The following is a 25,431-nucleotide window of genomic DNA, read 5'->3' on the forward strand; positions in this document are numbered from 1 at the left end:
ACCTCCAGGCCTATCACGATGGGCTGCTCTGCAGATGCCATGCGGAAGACCTTTTGTGGCCTGTGTTGATTGTGCTGGCAGAGGGGGCTAGAGAACGAAGAAAGGAGGGACGACCCATAAAAACCTGGGCGTCAGGTTGGTGGAAGGAAAGCTGCGCATGCTAAGAAAGAAGGGTGAGCTTAGCATGCGCAGCAACACCTTTGGGATCTCTACTACAATGCCAACCTCCACCCGACCTTGAAACATCGTCGCCATCATTGGCCCTTGATAAGCCAGTTGCTATTGCCGACCAAAACGAGATGCCACCCGTCAAGCACGTTCTTTGGCACCCCATAGCCATCTTGCAAATAGTGGCCCCGCTCCCTTATCGCGTCCACGTGATTCAGCGTCGTTGCGCGAGCGCAAAGCCTCACCCCCGCTTTCAGATTCTTGTCCACCCGACCTCCACCGCTCCGCTCTCCAACCTCAACCTTAACGGCACCTCCTTTTGCTCTTGGCGGCAGCACAGCTATGCCATGCTTACTGTTGCACTACTCACTACCCTGACCTCCCCCATGGAGAGGCCTATGTCCGCCTTGTACATCATAGGGGCATCGTTGGTCCCATCACCCACAGCCACCACCTCCCCATGGACTGCAGGGTTTCCACTAGCAAAAAGTTTGTCGGTGGGCGACGCCCGCACTACCATTGCCAGTCTAGGCAACTTTTACCTTTGCTCGCATTCCGTCCAGCTCAAGGAGAGCCATTCCTGGCACTCGGAAAATGGGTGACAGTTTAGGCCGAGCGGCCCACAACCACCACCCCAATGTTGTTAGGATCGCCGGAGAAGTAGCCTATTGCATTTCGTTCCAAACGGCTCTCTCTCTCTCTCAAAACGGCATTTGAAAGTTGAAGAAGATGCAATTATATTCTCTGGTTTACTACCCCTGAGCCGTGACGATTATTGCCCTTGCGGCAGGGCTAAAAAACTGGCCACCTAAGAAGAAGGAAAAGTCAACTCTCTTCTTCTCCTGTTATATTATGTAAGATTGCACCATCGGGTACATAAAAACAAGCCGAAATGAAGAAGGACATGGATACCCCACCATAAATTCATAGCGTTCATATTGCAAAGTTGTTAAATACTATTTAGCTCATTATAATCAATTGCTTGAGTTATGTTATAGGGTTATTACAGTGACATCGATATTACTTCATATCCCTAATATACAGGACGAATAGTTCTTCTTGATCTTTCCTCTTCGTCGAGCCAGGCAGCATCAAGCAGAGCTTTGCCGGAGTCTCGGCAGTAAGCTGTGCAACAACGCTTGACAACGGTATCATTGAAATCTCTCTCTCTCTCTCTCTCTCTCTCTCTCTCTCTCTCTCTTTGGTCGTGAATGTGATCAATGATAAGTGCTAGGATGACTATCACCAGTTTCGTTCAGAAATCCCTCGCTTTTATAAAGATTAATCGTCTGCTAGATTTGTTCAATTCTTCTCGGATTTTGCTCATTTGAAGGTTACATTTCACCTAGTTTTGGTGTACTTAGGCTGTGGTTAAAGGCTCCTGCGGTTTCCAACTTCTCTTCTATGGCATCTGTGCAACACCCTCCTTTCAAATTTGGCGGAAAATTTCTTAATATAGTCTCTGCATTATATATAGCTTGTGCAATTGCTAGGACTTATTTCCAGCGCAATATCTGTTGTCACTTAGACAGGCAATCCAGGATCTTCATTCCGTTCTGAAAAAGCGTGTTTTGGAAATTTTGTCTTGTGTAAACTGCAAACTGGGGGTTGGAAGTAAAAAAAAAGGGGGGGGGGGGTATGTGAAAATTAAATTGGGAAATAGGGGCCATGGTTTCTTTAATTCGATAAGGTGAATACATAGGAACATTTAGCTGCGATGATGCCAACTGAGTAGAATCAGAGGAAGTCAGAGACTGGAGAATGAGGAGGAGTGGGAAAACTTTCCTTAAGTTTTTCTCGTTTCTACTGATTTTCTTTACGATTTATGGGTTTTTTAAATGCTAAACAGGTTTTGTAATTTTAGGGTTGTCAGTTTCGAATTTTAAGTGTTCACTGTGCCATGTTTGTTTCTACTTAGGTTATAAGGCTGTAGGAACTATTTGATGGAGTTTTGGTCTTATGGGAATTGCAATATTAAGTTTTTTTGGCCAAATGTAGGTTCTACCAGTGAAAGGGTGCTTCAAGTTAGACCAAAGTCCATATTCTTCAAAGGCAGCTTGCAAGCACTACCATAGTTGTAACAGCAAGTTGCGGTGAAGGCGAACATGATGAGAGATGCTCTCGCTCAGGGAAAAGAACATGCCACAGCTTAGCATAGCATGATACACTACTCCATCTGAAGGAGGTGGTGAGGGATTGTAGACGTGCTCATCAACCCTTGTATGCAAATTTTGAAGCTTTGTGGTTGGGGAGAAGCATACTGCTATCACAAATGGATTCTGTGGCACCAAGCAGGTAAAATAGTTTTGTAAATATGGATGGTCCTTCCATGAAAGTGTAATGGGAAAATGAAGGTGCTTGAAAAGCATAGAACTGACCCTGGTGAGGAGGACAAAAACACTAAATGGGAGGAAAATGTTGGACCAAATTTTTACATGATTGACAAGACAGGTCATGAAACCAGACGAATGAGGCCTACAAAACGAGTACCGGATGTGATCATAATTGAGGACGATGATGAAAGTGGTGAAGCTGAAAATCATGACACCTCCAATTTGGCTGGTTTTTGTGACAATGTTGATGATAGTTATGTTGGCTCTAGGAAGTTTCAGAGCTGCTCCAACAGGCCATCTGGGTGGCAAAGTGCTGATGGCTTCAGTGCAGGTCATTCAGAGTTTTCAGATAATTCTGATGAAGATGATTGCTTTGTTATGAATAAGGAGCCCATGGAGCCTGGGCCAAGTCGGTTGTCCTGGTGTTTGCATCAAAGGGTAACTAAGGGTGAGAAGAGGCCTGCTCATAACATGTTCAACCTAAACATAATGAGGAAATCTTCAAGCAGCTCTTCTGATTGTGAAATTATTGAGGATTTGGATGGAAAGGTTCGGCAAGATTGGGAGAAAGCTGCTCTTAAAAAGCGGCTGGGAGATGCATTCAATGGAGGTAGGTACAGAGCAGAAAGTGAAGAGAGCACAAGTGCTTCAAATCCAGCTGGTAATGCAGCAAGGCAAAGCTTATATGGGAAAACAAAAGGTCAAGCCCAACAGAATGAAATGAACAAACAAGCGCAGTCAGAGCTTCGACAGTCTGATCCTTCAAATTTGCTCTTTCCGAAGGAGAGGCCAGCTACTCTTTTTGACCACCAGGATTCGAATCATGATTGTCCTGATGCAAGATCAGAAGATGTCTCAGATTTAGCTGGTGAAGGGATTTCTGTATCAGAAACTGCATCTATCAGTTCAGGCAATGATGCAGTGTCTGTTGAGGAGAGGACAAGCAATTCACATCTAAGCACTGTCCCAATAGGATCTAGCGGTGATTATGTAAGTGGGCTGCTACCAACAGAGGAGGGTTTTCTTCTGTCGGAAAGGGGGGATGATTATCTTCAACAGCAACAAGTTGCAGCAGAAGCAGGCCTGAAATCATCATCTGATGATTTATTTGTTGACAGAGAGAGAATAAAAGAAACCAAAGAGTTTCGACATGCAGAGGAGGAAGAGTGGGCTCGGCGGCAGCAAGAACTGCAAAGACAGGTTTGATTTTGATAAGAGTTGTTAGCTGCACTTCAAATCTCGTTCTGTGTTTTTTTTTTGGTTGGGGGGGGGGGGGGGGGGAGAGGATGTTAGAAGTCATCTCCTGTCTATACATACACACCAGGGCCTCTATTGTGGGTGTGCCTGCCCGTATTAGGTGTTTTCTCATTTTTCCCCACTCTCCATATTTTTTCCCATTTTTCCCTATTTTTCCATGGCTTGGGTGTCTGCCCTATGATGGCAGCATGTCCCAGTAGCTGGCCGACTGCATGGGTTCACCCTCTGGAGCAGGCAGACTGATGTGATCTGGTCGTGGACCCCCGACTTCATTCTGCTGGCCGATTGGTGTTGCAGTTGGGTGCCTGCTGTCGGCTGTCCCTTCTACTGGCCGACTTCTCTCTTGGAGCCATATAAAATGGCCCCATAGCCCCCATGCCATTGTATCAGTTTGTATATAGAGTAGAGTTACGCGCCTCTCTCTCTCTCTCTCTCTCTCTCTCTTTTATTTTTTCTGCACTTGCTCTTGTGTTCTCAGATTTTGTCTGCATCTCCGCTGCATATTCTGACATAGTATCAGAGCTCTAGGCTCTTGATAGATCTTGGGAATTTTGTGAGCAAGAGGGGGACTGTTGTGTTGCTGATTGGTGGACTGTTCGGGAAGAAGAGAAGCAAGTGGAAGGCGGGCTGATTTGCTGGACAGCCACTTGCAGGTGTAAGTTTTTATTTCCAACCTAGCCACCCTTTTCAGTTACATCCCCGCAATGGCAGATTTACTTGAGATGGCCGAGAAGCATGTGAAGATCCCTACGCTCCCCACGTTCCCTGTAGACCGTTAGTTGGACGGGAACAATTATGGCATATGGAAGGTTATGATGGAATCTGTTTTGGAGTCATACGACCTTGCTGATTTCATCGTTGTTGGGGTTCCACGGCCGGAGGTAGAGGAAGGGGAGTTACCGTCGATTCGAAAGGACTGTGAGGCACAGGCATAGTTATGGGATCGTGTCAATGCCAGGGTCCGTTCATTTATCTTCCTCAACTGCACACTGTAAGTAATCAATCATATAAAGCATAGCCAGAGGTATATGGCAGCATTTGGCTTCTCTTTATAAGAGGGTATTGCCCATGAAGAGGATTTCCTTGGAAGTACAGATGCGGGTTATGAACCCTGCAAAGTCATCGACAATGCGGGAGCACATTAACAAGCTGCAGGCTCTTCAGCACGAAGTTCTTCAGGTTGGGAAGGAGATATCATCAGAGGATATGGCCATCACGTTTCTGTCACATTTGCCCTCTCAGTACTCAGCATTCTACTCGTCTTTGATTACCAGTGGCAGGCTCAGCACCATCACGTGGGAGGAGCTTGTGCCCAACGTCTTGGACCAAGAGGAAAGATTCACGAACCCTCCACAGGACGGAGGTTCGGAGGCCTTAATTGGCCAACGGTCGAAAGGCCGTAACAAGGTCAAAGGGATGGCTTCATCGGAGAAGTCTTCTGAGAAGAAGTCCGACTCAGACCGCGAGAAACTGAAGGCAGAGAGGACTTGTAATGATTGGACTTGTAATGATTGTGGCGAGAAAGGCCACTATTGGAGGCAGTGTCCCAAGCGGAACACCGAGAAGGGTGAAGAATTTTCAGCAGCAATCGTGAAGACTCCAGCATTTGTGCACTTGGAGGTGATGGACACCGATGTTTCATTTTTTTCGGGCAAGGAGGAGGTTGGAGTACTCACCGCTACGGATACTTGGCAGTGGATTCTAGACAATGGTGTTTCGAGGCACATGACTCCTTCCCGTTCAGATTTACAAGATCTCTGTAGGTATTCTGGTCACATTCTTACTGGGGATACATCCACTATCCTAGTTCACAGTGAGGGCAGGTTGGAGATAGTTCCTGATGGCAGAGGAGGGAAGCATTCCTCCCAGGTGTTGTATGTTCCATCAGTTGGTTTTCATCTGTTGTTAGTGCATCAGGTTTGCAAGACTGGCGTACGGGTGGAGTTTGATGAGCATTTTGTTGCTCTCCGGGACAAGGCAACAGGCCAGGTAGTTTGGGAAGGCGGAGTGGAGAATGGAGTTTACAAACTTTCAGCACTCTCTCTCGTAGGTCCTCAGTTTTGTGTTGAGTGGTAGTCTGGTAATGGCCACTTAAGTGTGGGTACGTTGCAAGTGCAGGCTTTCCGAGACCAGATGGAGGATAGCTTGCCAGTTGATGGCAGCAGTTGGCAGGAACTTTCTAGTACAGATGTCGGTAGTTCTTGTGTTTGTCAGTAGTCAGAGGAAACTTTACAAGTAACTTATGCTCTGATGTCTCGTAGTATTCGAGACAAAGAAACTCCTGTAGATGAGGAAGTTCTTTCCACGGGGACCTCTTGGAAAGCTAGGCAGGTGGCAGTTGATTACTTGCAGAAGGAGGTGGATGTTGCACATTCTCCAGGTTTTGTGGTTCCGGATTCAGAGGGGGTTGGTTACAGGTTTCCGAAGGCCTTGAGTGGTCTTCAGCAGGTTTCCAGGACTTGGCATCCCACCGTAATAGTTGTTGATCCTTGTGAGCAGTATGGTGTCTCTCTGACTTGGAAGCAGAATGGTTCAGTGATTTGGTTGATGTATATCAGATTGGACGGGAGCTTCCTGATGAGGCTGTTGAGCTCATGTTGGCAGATGACTCTTTGGGAGGCAGGATTGCATATCTTGTGGTTTCTGCAGCATGCGAAGGATCTTGGATTCTTTTACGCAGGAGGGGGGTTGACGGATGGAGTCCGACTCCACGGGTGGAGTGACTCAGATTGGGGACGAGATCCAGACACGAGGAGATCTACTTTAGGTGACAGTTTACCCTCGGCTCAGGAGCAGTTTTATGGAGTAGTAATAGGCAGCTATCTCTTGCCTTGTCGACAGAGGCAGAGTACCGGGCTGCTTGTGGTGCTGCTTGCTAGGTGGTGAAGTTGCAGAGGTTACTTGGCAGGATTGGGTTTTCACTGGTGGAATCCTTGGTCATCTAGAGGCACTTTGTTCGTGAAAAGATCGTTGCTGATGACATCTTGCTAGAGTTCTGTTCGACGGAGGACAGTGTGGTGGACCTTTTCACGAAGTTGCTATCTCGAGCGTTGCTCCGGCAGCACTCCAGCTCCCTGGGGATGGTTCCACAGCCCGGAGTTGAGAGGAGGTGTTAGAAGTCATCTCTAATGCGTGACTGTGTAATGCAAATATGGGAAAATGCCCAGCGTCGTGTGTGAGCGCAAGGTGCAAATGATTTATTAGACATATCAAAATTAGAAGATTTTGATCATATGCACAGAATCCGCACAATTCTTGGCAACATGCGCGTAGCCTACAGAGATTTGAAAGAGTCAGTGCCCTCTTCAGTGTTGAGATATCGAGCTCGTCTAGTGAGGCGGTGGACACTGATGACCCACCTGGGGGATAGGCCCCACACTTACACCACTGGCATGGTTGGTGAGATCTTGGGTGATATGCGGCCAGTGGGATGACAGGCTGTGTGACAGCCATTCTAGAGACTGGCATAGTTATAGCGCCAGCTCATTTAGTCGGGTTCACACTATAGAGAACTCGTGTATGTATTAGTTGAGTACCTTTCATATTATGTATACTCTTATTCTTGTATATGGTGTGTTGAGTGTTGAGTAGAGAAGAAGAAGATTTTCAGCCTCTCACCTTGTGTGTTCTTTATTAGGGTTTTGTGAGTGTGTGTGTGCTTGCAAGAGCTCAAGCTCTCTTCCCCCTACATCTTTTCATGGTATCAGAGCCTGGTTCGTGCTAAGGGCTGAGCTGCAAGCAAGAGAACCACAGGAAGCGGTACGAGGATAAGAGCTTCAACTACTCTTCCCTAGTTGTGTTGGTGACTACACCCTTGTCGGGAGCTCTACGGGAGGCACCGGCAACGATCTCTGATTGAGGAGCTTTCTTCGCGGGAGTAAAGCTATAGGGCAACTATATTGTCCTATCGGACTACGTTTTCAGGGCCGAAAACGCGTTTCGGGCACGTCTGGGCCTTCGTTTTTCAGAAAGCAAGCGATTTCGATCACTACGGGTAAGTCATCGATTCTCTGCAGAACTCTGTTTTAAAAACTGCAGGAAGACAGATTGACTGTGCAGACACTGGGTGCTGCAAAGAGGTCTACAGTTGCCATTGGGTGTATGTATGCATATTGAAGTCACTGGTTGTGACATTTGAGAGTACTATAGTACCGCTGTGCAGAAAATATAGCAATTTGTGCAGAAAAACCAGAGTGCAGTTTCTGGTAAAATTGCGTGTTTGGCAAGATGTCAAATGATGGGATAACTCAGATTGTGCTGAGAAGCTTGATAAGAATAACTTCCATGCTTGGAGGTTCAGGTTGACAAATTTCTTGATGGGAAAAGGCTATTGGGACTACATAGAAGGTGAGCATGAAGAGGCACCGGAGATACCGGATATAAATCCGACTGCTGCAGATGTGAAAGAGTTTAAAGACTGGAACCAAGGAGCCAGGAAGGTTATGTATTGGCTATCCATTAGTATACAGGACACCATGATTGGGCACATTCAGGATGCCAAGTCCCCCAAGGAAGCGTGGGACACCTTGGTAAAGCTCTATGAAACAAATACCAAGGCACGTAAGATACAGTTGAAGAATGAACTTCATACTGTGGAGAAAAAGAGCATGTCTGTGAATGACTATGCGCTGAAGATAGAGAGTATTGTGGAATCCCTTGCATCTATTGGTGTGTCAGTAGGTGATGATGACAAGGTGGAAGTCTGTCTACGTGGTCTCGGGCCACAATACAAGGCGTTCAAGACGTCCATTCAGACTCGGGAAAACATTCCCAACTTTACAGATTTGGTGTCTATGCTGATTATCGAAGAGAAGAGCTTGGGTGAAGACCAACAGTCTTCACAAAGCAAAAAGAGTTCAGAGCAACAGGCTTTCTACACGAGTTCAAGAAGAGGACGAGGTAGAGGAGGCCGTGGATGCGGTCAAGGAGGTGGCCGAACAGGTAATCAGAATTATGGTGGCCAGCAGCAGCAGCAGCAGCAACAACAATAGTCCTGGAATCAACAACAACAACAACACGCAGGTGGAAGAGGCAAATTCAGAGACAGGGGGAGTCAAAGAGGCCGTGGAAATTGGCAAAGGCAATATAATGATGCACGTGAATGCTATTATTGTGGTAAGCCTGGACATGTGCAGGCAGAATGTTGTAAGAAGCAGGCTGACATGCAAAATGGGAAAGTGCAGCAAAACAACTATGCATCCTCAAGCAGAAATAATGAGGATAATGAAAGGTTGTTTGTTATGCAGCATGTCGTGAATGCCATGTCTGAAAATGTTGATGCAGCACAAAAAGATAATGTATGGTATGTGGATTCAGGCGCTTCGAACCACATGACGAGTCATGGGGAGTGGTTCAAGGAGATGAAAAACCCGGAAAGACCAGGTTTTGTGGAAACAGGGGATGGCACTGCTCATCCATGTTGGAGATGTGTCATTGTCTATGTAGGATGGCAAAGTGAAGTACCTTGCAGATGTACTTCACGTTCCGAACATAACAAAGAATCTGGTTTCAGTTGGCCAGATGATTGAGCAGGGTTTGCAGGTTCGGTTTAACCGTGATGGGTGTTATGTTGAAGATTTTAAAGACAAGTGCAGGTTGGTTGCAAAAGGCAACAGAGTGGGCATAATGTTTACATTGAATGTAGACATGCCTGAAATGAGTGCTGCGATGTTTGCAAATGGTTCAGGAATTGTTGCAGACACAGACATTTGGCATAAAAGGATTGGACATGTAAATGTGCAGAGATTGAAGTCTATGCAGACAAAAGGAATTGTGACCGGGCTGCCAAAATTTAAAGTGGAAGGTATGCACAAAATATGTGAAGCATGCCAATTTGGGAAGCAAACAAAGCATGTGTTTCCACATAACAGATATGTGAGCAGAAATGCACTAGATGTTGTGCATTCAGATGTATGGGGTCCTACGAAGACCATATCTATGGGAGACTGCAGGTATTATGTGACTTTCATTGATGACCACACGAGGAAAGTGTGGGTATATTTCATGAAGGAGAAGAGTGAGGTGTTCACTCACTTTCAAAATTTCAGAGTTTTGGTTGAAAAGCTGCCCCTTCTACTGGCCGACTGCTCTCTTGGGGGGATATAAAAATGGCCCCATAGCCCCCATGCCATTGTATCAGTTTTCGAGATTTTCTTTGTGTATATAGAGCAGAGTTATACGCCTCTCTCTCTCTCTCTCCATTGCCATATTTTTTCTGCACTTGCTCTTGTGTTCTCAGATTTTGTCTTCATCTCCACTGCATATTCTGACAGAGGAGAGGATACAATGCCTAGGGTGTAGCATAAGCCAATAATACTTCAAGTCTTCAATCATGCTTGATATCTTTTGTTTTTGTTGCCTGATAAAGAACTCGAATTTAGTCCTTATTATGTCTTTAGATTATCTTCAACTGTTAATAAGGTTTGAATTACTTACCAGTGGGCTATGTTCACTCTGTTGCTGTCTTCTCAAGTATTTAACATTACACTCAAGTGTTTAACAAGTCTACCGTGGTTATCGACTATGTAAAGCCCTTTTTGCCTGGCTGCCTGGTGCCATTATGATCAGGCACAGGAAGCTCAACGCCAACGGAAGAAAAGGAAGGTTGAAGCTGAACGCAGAATGGAGATGGAGAGCAGGCAGAAACAGAGACTTGAGGAGATTAGGCAGATTCAACGGAAGGTAACTCTTTATGCCTCTGTACAGTTAGCTTTATTTTTCATGAGAATAGGTGTGCTTTGGTCTTGAACTTGAATGTCTTTTTTTCTGAAGAATGCAGTGACCTTTTGATGTCGAGCTTTTCCAAATTTTTTATCATTTACAATCCTTGAGATCACAAGGAGTTTGATTAAGAAGGTTAAGCTTTGCTCTACTTGGATGTTTGCTTATATCTTTGTTTGGGTTGTAAGTAGTTTTGTGCTTTTGTCAGAGTGATGCTGAGGGACAGCGGTAGGTTTTTTGGGTTGATCTGAGCAAGGCAGTGTGGCAGCATGGAGTCCTCTTGATTTCAAGAAGATGTTTTTGCTATTTGATGCATCATTAATGCATTTGTGGGGCCACTAATTCTTCTCTGAAAGTCTCTCTCTGAATGTTGCACGTTGTTGATGTGGTATATAACAATTTTCTTGCAATGGAGTTCATGTTCCTGTTGTTGTGATATTTTTTCCATGTCCGCATCACAGCTTACCATTGTACTAACTGTTGGCATTCTAAATCCTTTGGTATCAAGGTTCATAAGTGACTCCCTTGTGCAATGTATATTTTCTCCAATGCGAGTTTGTAAAGTTTGACCTTTTTTTGGGGGGGGGGGGGGGGGGGCTCTGGCTTGCTCAGGAGGAACAAAACCTTGGTTACAAAGAACATGTACGTGGTCGTATATGGTCTGAGCTGGAGGACGCTGCTGCTAGTTGCATAGATATGGCTACTTTGTTGCGGAACTTAGGGATCGAAGTTGATGGAGGAGTCTTTCCATCCATCCAACAGGTATTTCATCCTGCAACTGCTAATTTGAAAAGTTGCATTGTTTTCTTGGCTGTTTACTTCCTCTTCTCTCCTATGTTGAGTGGTTGTTATAACAATAGTATTTTCTTGTTTTCTGATGGAGGAAGTTTCACATAACAATTTAAATGGTGTTTCTAGCTATGTTTTTCTCTTTTGGTCCTGGTCAGACATACAATCTTGTTTTTTGTGGCTTCTTGTTTTGAAGTGGTGAGATTTCAGTTAGACTAATTAAATAGTGCATCATCACTTACTTCTGGCCCATTTGATACCTTTCGTCTGCATTTCACATGAGTTTGGTATGTTGAGAATTGCTTCTTGTGTAAGTGGGCACGTGTTCCATCCGCCGTTAGAAGTTATTTGTGAGGCATGGGCTATTTATGGCTCCTGGTTTATAGGAGGCCTATATAAGTGACTTTTGGAGTCATCTTGAGAGAGAGCTCCTTACTTGAGGCCTGGGAGACTACTCTGTGTGTACACTGGAGAGGTGTGTCCCGGTGGTATGGGATGCCAAGGCTTTGCACGTGCAGAGCCATGTCTCTGATGCTTGTAACCTCTGTGCTCGGGGGTGAGCCTGATTGGCTCTTTGGTTGGGCAGTGAGCTAGATGCCAGTTTCTTTATGTTTCCTTTGATTTGCTTAACTGCAGGTGTCTGCTAGATGAGGGTCTTACATCGGTATCAGAGCAAGACCTGCTAGTACACGAAGCAGGAGGAACTCTGAAAGGAGAGGAGAAAATCTGTCGCCAAGGTCTTTTGGATTCAGGCCAAGAGGCTTGCTTTCTAGTCTTGCAAGGTCTAAGGTGGTATGGGACACTAGGGCGGAGGGCGAAAAGGAACCTGGCATGAAAGGAGAGGTTGGCATGGTTGGGTATGCTGGAACAGAGCTCTACTGCTGCGTATCCATGAAAAAGCAGGTGCTTTTGCTGTGTACATGTTGAGTTTTCATGGTGCTTTTCATGTCTTTGATGCACGTAGATAAGGGAAGGATTTGAACCTGAGAAGGGGGTAGTGCTGTCCAAAAGAGTCCACAGAGGGCTGGTTTTGCCTATGGCAAGTTGAATTTGGTCTGCAACCTCCATGGGAGGGGCACACATTGAAGTTCAAATTTGCAAAGGCTATATTGCAGCCCATGCTGATTGTTTGCTGTGGAACAGCTGAACCATGCCTTTCAGGTCACAAATCGATTGGGAGAATGCAAGAATGAAGGTTTACACTCAAACTGGAGTACATGAAAGAAGGTTTACACTCAAATTTGCAAAGGCTATATTGCAGCCCATGCTGATTGTTTGCAGTGGAACAGCTGAACAATTCCTTTCAGGTGACAAATCGATTGGGAGAATGCAAGAAAGAAGGTTTGCACTCAAACCGGAGTGTACACGGTTGCACTTATCACATCACATGCACCATCTCATGAGGGAGAAGGTCACCATGAAAGCTTGTTTGAGCAAGGAGGTCATTAGTAAAATGATTAGTGATTATCAGTTATTGCCAATTAAGATTATAATTGTTTTATAATCTTGCCTCTTTTCAGACTTATTCTCTTGGCCCCCATACTTGGCCCGCCCTTGGCCCCTTTGGTCCATTATTTACAAGGCTTGACAACCTTTACAAGGCATGTGAATCCGCTACATTACAAACCATCCCCACTCAAAATGGTTTTGTCCTCAAAACCAAAATAGATGCCAAATCTAATCCAATGAGTGAGGTCTCTGTCAAGGATCCATATCATGCGTGATTCACCTCCAATAAGGAGGCTCAAATCTGGAATTTCGGCTCAAGAGTGCATACTTGAGCATTATAGCCTTAAATCCACATGTAATACCCTCAAATGAGCCTACCAATCATAGCACATGGCTTCCATGAAGTGTATATTCCAAATACACGCAAAATCGGCATCCCCAAGGCCTCATAATAGTAAATAACAAGAAATTACAGCAAGCATATCTAGTGTTATTCAACTCATGTAACCCCATCGAATGCATCCAAAAGGCCTTCAAAACCTTCCAACATGAAGGCGGGTTAAAGTGCAAGAGGCCTACACTCGATAGGCCAATAAAGATTGAAGGGATGTGAAGTTCGTGGAAGGAGATTGGGTATATCTTCAAGTAATGAAGCAACGGCTGAACAGGTGGGCAAGCGATGCCCAAAGTTATCTTTTAGAAGCTTCGGACCATTTCCTTTCTTGAGAAAGATCAATGAGGTGTCGATGAAGTTGAAGTTACCTCCGAGCTGGAACACATACCATGTGTTCCATGTCAGTTGGCTCAAACCATAGGAAGGCCCAATCCCTTTAGAGATTAAAGACAAAGCAGACATTATTGACGAATCTGAAGTGATGGTTCCTGAGTAAATCATTCTGCACTGCTTCAAGGTGAAGACAAAGATAGTTCCTCACAAAGTTTCAAGACCAAGGGACACATGAAGTAGTTTGTCTTGACAAAGAATTTTTCGATGACTATTTGCCGTATTGACGGACAATCTGGAGGCTATGCAACTTCCGTCAAGTTAAGCATAAGGGGATGTCATGCGCATCTTGCACTTGGATGCCACGTGGACACAGCAGGTGCAGGACTTGGAGTGGAAATTGGTCCCTTGTGAGCCCTAGTCCGAGACGAGTCAGCCAAGGTTCTGAAAGAGTGCACAGAGCGGAAGCAAGATGACCACTAGAGTGTGCTGAACTGAGAGTGCAAGGGAGAGAGAGAGAGATGAAGTTAATAAGCTGAATATACTGCGGTGAAAGCAATCCCGAGCAAGAGACTAACTTAGTCTCATAAGTGAAGGATACAAAAGGTGAGAGTGTGTCAACACATGAACCACACATCAATGATTGAAAGGGGAGAGGCCAGCCCACCTATAAAGATGTAAGATGAAGATGGGGCTGGCCGATTGGACCATATGAGGTGGTTGACTCGAGCAAGCTCACCCGACCTGGGAAAAAATCCAAGAAAAAGGGAAAAAATCGGAGAAAAATACGGGTGGCCAACCCACAACCAAGGGCCAAGGGGCTGCAAACTTGAAAATACAAGCCAACCAGCTTCCACACCTCTGTTGAAAAAACGCTGATGAGAAGATACCTTTAGGTTGAAAGCGATGAATCCTAGGTGAAGGTAGAGCAACCAGCAGCAATTGTCCAGAAAATGCAGAAACCAGAGGGCTGTGAATTTGAAAAACGCCGAGGTGAAGGGGCTGTAGACAGGTCATAATCTGGGGCACTGTTGGATTATATCATCTTCAGAGGGTCTACATCATCTTTTTCATGCTTGTATTGGCCATTTATGAGGCCCTGCATTGGCATATCTTAGCAGAGATTATTCAGCATTTTTCTACCATTTTTTTGGTATTTTTAGGCATTTTATGTAGCATTTAATGCTACAGCCATGCTGTCAGCCTGCTACAACTGTCCGACCAGCATCCTGAGGTAGTATATAAGGGTTGGCTCCCTTTCCCTTAGTCCATCTCATTTTTCAGCATTCAGTTGAGGTCATTAGTAGCTGCTACTGCTTCTCACCATTGTACAGCACCTACGGGCTTCCCTCGTGCTCAGATTTCAGCAATAAACATCAGTTTCCAGCATTTACAGGTCTTGTACCTGGGCCTACATCTTTGTTTTATATTTTTCACTTTCTTGCATGGTATCAGAGAAAAACGTTGACCTGTGAGAGAAAGAAAGCTGTGTTTTATGTTTGGGAGCAGAGGCTTCGACAGTTTGCTGCGTTTTCTACAGATTTTAGCGTAGAAGCAAAGATTGCTGAAGCCCTTTTCTAGGTGCTGAGGACAGGGAACTACATCTTGGAGAGATCTTCTTCCTCTCCTTTCAGTTTCCCACCCTCCCTCCCTTTCTTCTTGCTGTGTACAGCCTGAGAGGAGAACTTGTTGATTTTTTTTCATCCCCTTTCCTTCAGAGAAGGTTTCTTGTCAGAGGACATGGCTTCACGAGATTTCTCTACTGCTGCTCCCGTCACCAATTGGCCGACCATTTGGTCCATCTCCAGATTTGTGTCCAGGCCGGTGTCTCATGTAAAGGAGCCAGTATTTTGCATAACATGGACGGGAGCCAGACTGGTGCCATTCGTGTTAGTAGGATGGTGTCGTATGGATGGGAGCCAAACTGGTGCCACCCGTGTATGACCTGGACTGTGTTCTATCCATGGGATTGTCACGCCATGGAAGAGCGAGTATTTGTGCCGTGTCGTGCCTATGGGACTGTCACTCCATAGGGAGGCTCGTGCCTGGATCTGTCTCTTACTTATGGGACTGTCACTCCATAGGAAGACCGGGATTTATGTTTGCTGTCGTGCCGTCATTGTGCCCGAGAGAAATGTTTAGTACTTGTTCCATGAAACGGGAGATATGTCCATGATACTGTTTGCACATGCATTCATGTTTTGCATGCCTGGAACTGTCTTCGCGTGACTTGTATTCTTGTGTTTGCTTGTTTGACGTGCCACTTACTGAGCAGCGACGCCTGCCAGTGAGTCGTGAAGTTTGCTCTGTCTTGTGACGAGTTTTGTTATGTGTGAACAGGTGGTAAGTGTAATGCATTTGATTATTTTATAGCATTCTTTTTAACCTTTGTTTTTATAAGGTTGCAGGTTCACTCATTAATGAGTGGGCACCCTCCCAAATAATTCTTGGTGTCCTTGGTAGGGTGGGCACCCATTATGGGCACCCACGTATGGGTCATGGTGGGGAGGGAACCTCCTCTTGTTTATAGGCGGCTGTGCATGACCACCTTCGGTCATCTGTCCGCCAGGCGACCTCTCCAACGTTTACCCACAGACGGTTGCGCCTAGGCGATCCTCTTTTCTCTTGCTTTGCCACGTGACTGCGCCCAGACTGCGTCTCTTTCGCTTGCCCACAGGCGGTGGCTGCGTAGGCCTCTCTCTTTCGCTTGCCCTCAGGCGGCTGCACACAGTCAGTTGCACATAATAATTCTTTCTATTTGTTATGATTCTTGGTGCTAAGCTTCATTATGGCTGAGTCTGTCCTGTATATTCGGAGCTCTGACAGAAACTCAGTACACAGATGTTTGTATGAATGTATGCTGTGTGTGTGCGTGGGGGATGTGTCTGTGGGAGCATATATTGATACCAAGTTCTACACGCACTATTGAGCACTGATGATGTTAGTGGGGATGTCGTAGTATCTAGTCCATACTCTGCATGATGGAGTTGATGGTTTATTGTCTTGTGGATGACTACCATGAGGTTATAAATTGCACTTTCTTATAAGGTGAATTTGGGCATGTTCCTAGATTCATCTAGGTATATACACCTTTCTGATTACCCGAAATTTGTCCAAAGCCCCCGTAATCATTAAGTATGAGCTAGGGATTCCGAACTTTTCTCTCATAAGCCACATTCAGGCTAAACGAGAAATACGGAAATGCACAATGATTTATATCCAGACTGCCCAAACAGTGGTCAGTGCTTCCAAGAAGTATCAAGCTCCCAATGATTAGTTTATAAGATTTTCCTTCGGGACAATCTCCCTCCCCAGCCTCTCTCCGTCTAGATTGGAGGACCACAAGGTTGATCTCCTTCTAGGCTCGGATTCCCCCAGTAAGTTTCCATACCGCCTGGCTAGCTCCATCATCAATAAAAACTGTGACTCTAATACGTGCTAGTGTCACCATTTGCCACCCCGATCTTGTTTGTTAGGAAAAAGAATGGTTCTTCTCGATTGTGTGTGGATTATCGTGCACTCAATAAGCTAACAATAAAAAGTAAGTTCCTTATGCCTCGGTTGACTACATTTTAGAGAGGCTGAATGGAGCCAAGGTGTTCTTGAAATTAGATTTGAAAAGTGGGTACCACCAGGTTCGGATTGTTGAGGGGGACATTCCTAAGACAGCCTTTGTACGGAACGGGCCCACTATGAATTTGTGGTCACGTCTTTTGGCCTGACGAATGTCCGAGGCAAATTCAACCGCATGATGATGCGGATATTCAAGGACTTGATTGGCAAGTGTGTTCAAATTTTTGGACGACATACTTGTATTTTCAGCTACAGAAGAGTAGCATGATATTGATGTGGAGAAGGTTTTGAAGTTGTTGGAAAGCAACGAACTCTATGTTAATGAGAAGAAGTAGGAGTTTTATGTGTTCTAGGTTCACTACCTTAGATACATTATCAGTGCCGAGGGCATCCGACTTGACCTGGCCAAAGTGGTCGAGATAGTCAAGTGGGTGATATTGTAAATAGCTTATGATATTCGGTCGTTTGTGGACATTTGCCAGGCATATTTCATCCACGTTGACAAGTTCTTTGACCTCTCGGCAGATCTTATAGATCTACTGAAGGTGGGCAAGACTTTGAGGTTCACTCTGACCATCAGGAATTGCGTTGGATTGAGACAATGCCAAGTGTAGTGGAGTGATCGTCAGCACCGCTGGAGCCAAATTTTCGAGCAATTTGGTGGCATGATTGAGTGTCTTCGAGGAAAGACCAATCAAGGGGTCGATACTTTGAGCAGGAAGGGAATAATGACTACGGTTTAGACCACTAGACTAGATCTTGTTGGTACGGGACTAGATGATATGCACACGCACGTAGATTTCGAGGAATTTGGTACGTAATGGGAACATGCATTGGACGCCACATGACCATACCACTTTTTGATACGGGATGGTTGGCTTTTCTACAAAGCCCGCCTTTGTGTCATGAAGTTGTTCAGGGCAGCTTTCTCCATGATGTCCATGATGCCATCACCGGTGGTCATAGGGGCTTGATTGATTTTGGAGAAGATAGAAAGGCAATATTATTGGCCAAAGATGAGGGGAGACGTGTTCACTCATGTGCAAGAATGTGAGGTTTGTCAGAAAGTGAAAGCTTCTCGTGGAAAGAAGATAGGGTTGTTACAGCCTTTACCCATTCCCGAAGGACCTTTTCAAGACATTTCAATGGATTTTGTGACGAACTTGCCTCTTGGTCCGAGTAAGCATAATACTTAGTGTTTGACAATTGTTGATCGTTTTAGCAAATTTGTTATGCTTATTCCATGTAGGGCCAAAGTTACCACCGAGGACGTTGACCACTTCTTCATTCGGCATTGGTACCCAATTGGTGGGATTCCTAGGACCATAGTGTCGGATTGTGATGCCAAGTTTACGAGCTATTTTTGGAGGGCTTATTTGCCTTTAGTTCAAGTAGTCTTGAATGATTCGTTTTCTTGAGCTATTGGCAGGACTTATTATGAAGCAGTGTTTGGAAGACCATTCTAGTCGCTATTGACCACAACCTCATTTTCAGTCATTGAAGCTTATAGGTTTCCGGAGTCTTACCATCACAAAATCTTGGAATCAGTCAAAGACAGGCTGGCTAAAGTGTAGGAGGCTTGGCACACTCGATAGGCCAATAAAGATAGAAGGGATGTGAGATTGGCTATATCTTCGGATAATGAAGCAACAGCTCAAACAAGTGGGCAAGCGATATATCTTTTAGAAGCTTTGGACCATTTTCTATCCAGAGAAAGATCAACAAGGTGTCGATGAAGTTGAAGTTACCTCCGAGCTGAACCATGCACGACGATGCATTCCATGTCAGTTGGCTCAAACCATATGCAGGTCCAATCCCCTACAAAGATTAAAGACGAAGCGGAACTAGACATTATTGACAAAGCTAAAGTGATGGTTCCCCAGTAGATCCTTCTGCACTGCTTCAAGCATGCTCCTTGCTGAAGACAAAGACAGTTCCTCACAAAGTTTCAAGGCCGAGGGACACACGCAGCGGTTTGGCTTGACAAAGAATTTCTTGACGACTATTAGGCTTTATTGACGGACTATTGGAGGCTATGCAGCTTCCGTAAAGTTAAGCAGAAGGGGATGTCACGTGCACGGTGCATCCCGCACTTGGATACTACGTGGATATATCTGTACAGCAAGTGTAGGACTTGGAGTGGAAACTGGTCCCTTGTGAGCCCCAATCCGGGACGAGTCAGCCAAGGTAAGCGTCCAAGGTTAGGTGTACAGGTCCAGTACATGTACTTGGTTAGGTGTGCAAGTCCATGAAGCAGTTCCAGCCCGTACTGTGAGTCACCCTCTGGAATGATGACAGGTGTTCCAGGTGTTTGGTTTGTAACCAGATACCAGGCATCTGTGTAGTTGCATGTAGTTGAAAGGGGCAGCGCTTTGGGCTACCCTAGAAAAGGGTTTGTAACTCTTGTCTATGAAGGGAGTATCCCTTGTGGGCCACCTTAGGGGCCAAGAGGCCCATGGCCAATGCCCAACAGCCAAGACTATGGCTGGGAATGCTGTCGTCCAGGCCTAGAGGGGCCTGGGCAGCAAGGCGGCCAGCCCTTGCTTGGCCAGCGTGTCAGCCAGCTCAATGGCCTGGGCAGCCCCTATGGCTTGGCCAGACTGCTGGCTAGCCCATGGGCAGCCAGCCCAGCAAGGAGAGCAGCCTGCGAGGCTGGACAGCACAGCAAAAGGGTGGCCATGGCATGGAAAAGAAGGCGCATCTTTTATGCATTAATTTCAGGTCGTGGAGATGGCATCAACAGGCCGACTCCTATTTATCACCCACCGACCAGCATAAAAGGCACTATAAAAGTATGTCAACAAACAAGTTCACGTGCATAATCCAGTAGTTCCAGTCGTCCCCGACCTGCAGGACACACATACACAACAAACAGGCATGAAAACATGGCATCCACACGTGTACCAAGCATGCCAAAAGGTAATGCACATGCACCGTGTGACTTGGACAATCTCCCTTTCTCTATTACTTGTACCCCCGGCTATTCCAAGTCCACATTGGGTTAATTCAAGCTAGGCTTCAAGTGGAAATTTCCAAGTGGTGAATGTCCAGTTGGTGACAGATCGGCGAAGTAGACAGGTTGGATTGGTCAGGCAGCCAGCCAACCAGCAATTAGAGGTGCTGATGTTCCTATAGGCCGACTCCTATTTATCACCCACCGACCAGCATGAAAGGCACTATAAAAGCATGTCAACAAACAAGTTCACGTGCACAATCCAGTAGTTCCAGTCGTCCCCGACCTGCAGGACACACATACACAACAAACAGGCATGAAAACACGGCATCCACACGTGTACCAAGCATGCCAAAATGTAATGCACATGCACCGTGTGACTTGGATAATCTCTCTTTCTCTATTACTTGTACCCCCGGCTATTCCAAGTCCACATGGGGTTAATTCAAGCTAGGCTTCAAGTGGAAATTTCCAAGTGGTGAATGTCCAGTTGGTGACAGATCGGCGAAGTCTAGACAGGTTGGGCTGGTCAGGCAGCCAGCCGACCAGCAATTAGAGGTGCTGATGTTCCTATAATACCCCCCCCCGCCCCCCCCGGGTCTTTTTCTTTCCTCTCCGCTTCTGAAGAATCACCTCCTCAGTAGGTGAGTAGCCCTGTAAGCTCACATGAACGTGGGGTTCAGCAGAAGAAAGCCAGTGTTTGGGAAAAGGGTAGCGTTTTCATCAATTAGAGTAGGTTACTGGAGAGCTTGCGTTTTTGTGAGTTTTCAGTCTTGCGCTGTCATTATCTCTATGTTAAACGCTCACATCTAGCCAATAGTCTTACAAGTTGGAGGATATTTCATGCTATACATGTTCTCTTAGTCAGCCTGTAAGACTGTCGATAGATGTGGAGTAAATCTGAGCAGCACTTCGATTCTTAGTAACACCACTGGATAGGCTCAAGTGCAAGAGTCTGCCCATCAGCACTTGAAGCGAGTGATTTACACTGGACTAAAATTAGAGTCTCTCTTGTTGGACATGCCTCTGCTGTTAAACAGGTTGGGGGGAGTGAGAGCTAGGGATGTATTGTCAGAGGCCTGCCCTGTTGAGATTTTAATGCCACCATGTTTAGCCATGGGGACAGGCAATTTGTGGGACAGCTGGATCTAGCAGACAGATGTGTCTTTGCAGAAGTCATTTTGGTATTGCAGGACTTCAGTGGACATGGTGTAGAGGTTCATAAGGATAGTAAAACACTAGAGAGAAACTCATGCAGCCTAGTAGTGGGCTAGGTGGAGAAGTTGTCTAGAGTGTAGGAAGCAGTCCGGGCTCTGGGCTTTGTTTATGATTAGATAGGTTTGCGGAATGCTCCACTTAGACTTTCATCAGTTGTGTGGGGTGACCATGTTGAGAATGAGCCCTGTTCCATGGAGCAATTGGCATCACCACATTGAGAATGGCCCCATTCCTTGGAGTACCTACAGTGGCCATAGTTGCAATCATCCTTACATAAATTCAAACATTTGGAAGTATGAAAATGTATGATATATCATCCTTGGAGCACCTATGGTGGCCATAGTTGCAATCATCCTTACCATAATTGAAAGGCTTGGAAGTATGAAAATGCAAGACATATACTGACCTCGATGCTCGTGTGGGACATGGTGGTGGCCATCTTCTTTCCCAATGGAACTCTTATGGGCCTGAGCTCACTGTTTGCATCATGTGGACAGGTCAGTCCATAGGTGTGGGCCAAAAGGTGAGCGAAAATTTCAATGCAGGTCTGTGGGTGATTGGCTCTATCCACACATACCCCACTGCTCACATACTTCTGGGCGTGCACAGTTTCTAATGTTTGTGTAGTGTGGAGTTAGTGATCTTGACTGTGAAGTTAGTGATCTTGACTGTGCTTTTGTTTCAGAGTAGACAAAAGTAAAATGTGAGACTTCCTGTCTGGCAGGTGAATGCTGCTTACAAAAAAGCTCTTCTCCGTTTCCACCCAGATCGTGTTGCAGCATCGGCTAAAAGTGATCCTCTGCATCAAGTGGAAGCAGAGGAAACATTCAAATTGATATCAAAGATGAAAAACACTTTGCAGCCAGTTGCACTCAGCTACTATTAAGGTATATCCTTTAGTCAAGCAAGGTTTTTGGCAATCCAAACAGTTTTTTTTTGGGCTGGAAACTTGAAGTTCAGTTATTGACTGCATCAATAAATAAGAACTTGTAAAGAACAGTATTGGACCAGGTGGAAATTTTGAGCAGTCCATCTATACAGGATTTGTAACTATTTGAGCACAAGGTTTGGTGTTTGTAGACTGCAAAAAGTTTTGAGTACATGAGAAGTTCGTGCATAAAATCTGTCCTTGGGAGAGGTGAGGGTTTTATTGCTGTTGGCATTGTGTCTCCACCTGATTTTTAGAAGCGACCTCCAGGTTTTCATGAGCTGGTATGTCAAAGCATGTTGTGTGTTTTGTAAATCTTTCTTTTGACATGCAACATGTGAACTGGATGGTTGGTTATGATGAGTCATAAGGGTAAATCTATATTTTCTGAACGATTAACTTCCCATTTGCTTATATTTGAGCTGCAAAAATAAACCATTTATTGGATCAAATCTGAACAGACTTGCATATTATGCATTTATAACCCTTATAGCGCATGGCTTACTTTAAATGCGCTCACATGCGTTATAAACCGACATGCAATAGAATCTATTTTCCTCAGTTCCCACTTGTTTTGAATTGGTTTTTCTCCGACATGCAGCTCAACTCTGATATGGAGACGGGCCAGAATTGGTATTCTTTAATGGCTTTGCCTTTTTTTTTTCTTCTTCTTCTTCTTCTTCTTCTTCTTCTTGGGTGCTTTTTTTTTTTGTTTTTGTGTGTGTGTGTGTGTGTGGGAGGGGGGGGGGGGGCGGCGGTTTTGATCAACGGTTCAAAATAACTCTTAAAGCTTTGAAAGGTGATGTAAGACATGATGCAAATGATGTGGCCAAACGTGGGAATGGTTTTGATGGCATAGCAAAACAAGCAAGACAAACCTCATAAAAGGCTAAAAAACAAGGCAGTTTTGGAAGGGGGCAACTTCATAGGATTCTCTACCAGCCCATAAGGTTCAGTCCATGTCAGCCCAAAATTAGCAAAAATCAGCGCGCTAGGTGAGGTTCAGTCCATGTCAGCCCAAAATCAACCAAAGTCAGCGCGCTAGGTAAAAACAGGGCCATATCTTCACATACGCATACAGCACTTGATGCAGCACATCACATGTATTTGAGATCCAAATGAAGTTCACAACATGGTTAAGAGGTCCATTTAGGCAAACAATCATCAATAGGTTATGTAACATGGTTAAGAGATCCATTTAGGCAAACAATCATCAATAGGTTATGTAAGGGAAATTACATATATCAGACAATTGTAATTCTTGAGAAAATTTTAATTAATCCATGCTTTTTGTATGCAATGCAAATGGGAAGTAGTTTTTTTTTCTTTCAAGTTGTGTTATTGAAAAAGTATGGACTACTTGTACTACTTATCCATGTCCACAAGAGAATCAATAAGTAAGAATCTACTCGTTCACAAAAGCCTAGATGAATAGAATCTCGATGTCTACCAGAGTTGATAGGTTCTTAGAGAGAAATCTACAAGAGACAGGGTTCAATTTAATTTACTAAGGGAACTTTACTATGGCTTCATTCAATGAAAACCCTCTCCCATTTTCAAACTTTTCAAACATCCCACAGCCTCAACTTGAACACTTACACAATTAAAAACCTATGCCAAAGATAGCAACTGGTAAATTGTAACATCCTCCATTATAAAGTTGTGTGAAAGAGCAAAAGCACTGACGAATTGTAAAGCTAATGCAATTTGCCTGTGCATCTTTTCTTTTTGTTGGATGCGAAAGAGATTCAATCACACATGCCGCAAGAGTAGGCCTCCCATTTGAGAGGCAAGGGTATTGCTTTTCTGCGAAAGATTCAATCACATGCCCACTAGGCATGCGCTTTCAAAGCATTCAATTTGAAAGTGCAGAGGCTAGTCTAAATTCAATCATGAACATTCCACGCGTTCTTCTCAGAAAGATGTTTTTGAATACTGTGCACTCTCAATTTGGTGCAAAGAATTGGAAAAGATGTAAGTGCGTGGAATGTTCCTTGGCTGAATTTAAAATTCAAGTCAAGATAGCTAGCTCTCCATACTTTTGTTTGTGATGCGGTTGTAGCACATAAACGCTTGCGCTGGTTGCTTAGTCAAGCCAAAATTATAACAATTTTGTTGAAGTGCATAAGCGTAAATAAAAAAGCTTAAACTTTTTTTTTTTTTGGTTCTTTTATCCTCTTTAAGGAAAGCATAGACCGCTCTGGTTAGTTGAGAGAGAAGGAGAGAAATTTTGTCAACCCTTCATTATAGATTCCTTGCTTTAGCCACACCACTAATCCAAAATGTGAGAGGGGTGTTCTTGCTCACTAATTGCTTCTAAAATCCGTACAAACACATATGAATTCCAAGATTAATATTTAAGCTTGAAACGTGGGTTTCTTGATTACAAGGGTGGATTTTCTTCATGCGAGTGTCATCTTCTCCTTGCCTTGATTCAATCCTTGATCCCACAGAGCAAAAAAATCAGCGAAGCCTTCAATCGTTTGCCCAAAGATCTTGACCTCTTTGCCTTGATAAACCTTTGGATATGAGTGAGCTTTTTTCTGTACCCTTGCTATGTACCCTTGCTTTGATACCACTGTCAGGACCTCTTGTACACTTTGGAGAGAAGAAATCAAATTGCCCACATATTATAGTTGAAAAAAAGCTTAGACTTCACTCAAATCATTAAGATAAGCTTAACATACTCCTCTCTTGGATTAGGGTATTCTTGTCACTTTTTGGGAAGGGGTCCCTCATAATTTGGTTCCATTTATATCATGCCTCCACAACTTTCTTAGCCATTTCTAGGAGCTCCATCCATTCTATTCATCCACGATCAATCTGTCACTACTTTGTGTCCCTTGTTCCTAGTCCAAAGTGATTTGAATATAGGAGGTTTTGGAACGTCTTCATTCCTAATGTATCTTGGATCATCATCTTTTGGATTCTTGGTTTATTTACACCTCTCGTTCTTATGGGCTTGCAACACTCTTTGGGCTTTCTCCCTAAGTTCCTTTGTTCTATCCATGAGAATCAGCTCATCAGGGTTTCTCATTCCCCTTTCTTCTCCTAAGGTAATTTGAGTGAAGGGATTTGGTGTTATGGGCTACCACACCTCCAAGAGGGAACTCTACACACATTCACCTATTGGACAAGCAGTAGAACACAACCGTTGTGGGGTACTTACCAATGCTTCGAGCTCGTGTCTCTTGAGGTCTCCAAGCTCGCTTGTATGCTCCAAACTCCAAGCTCCACCTCCACACTGTCACCGTAGGGCCGCTCACACAATCGCACAGGCCAATCACACTCTCTCTCACTCTCTCATACAAGCATAAAC

The 25,431-nt window shown here is 44.8% G+C and overlaps 1 protein-coding gene across 1 annotated transcript; it reads left to right on the plus strand.

Moving 5' to 3' along the window:
- The first annotated feature begins 807 nt into the window (after positions 1-807).
- Positions 808-22,321, plus strand: LOC147623070 (uncharacterized). The gene is made up of 5 exons (XM_086821120.1): positions 808-1,316; positions 2,167-3,701; positions 10,326-10,439; positions 11,091-11,240; positions 21,909-22,321. Exons 2-5 carry the CDS (start codon positions 2,517-2,519, stop codon positions 22,068-22,070), a joined length of 1,611 nt encoding a protein of 536 aa, XP_086677246.1. The 5' UTR covers positions 808-1,316; positions 2,167-2,516; the 3' UTR covers positions 22,071-22,321.
- The last annotated feature ends 3,110 nt before the right edge of the window (positions 22,322-25,431 follow it).

Source organism: Cibotium barometz, chromosome 27 (assembly GCF_041138505.1).
Source record: "Cibotium barometz isolate CiBa-2024 chromosome 27, ASM4113850v1, whole genome shotgun sequence".
In the NCBI taxonomy this organism is placed as follows: Eukaryota; Viridiplantae; Streptophyta; class Polypodiopsida; order Cyatheales; family Cibotiaceae; genus Cibotium; species Cibotium barometz.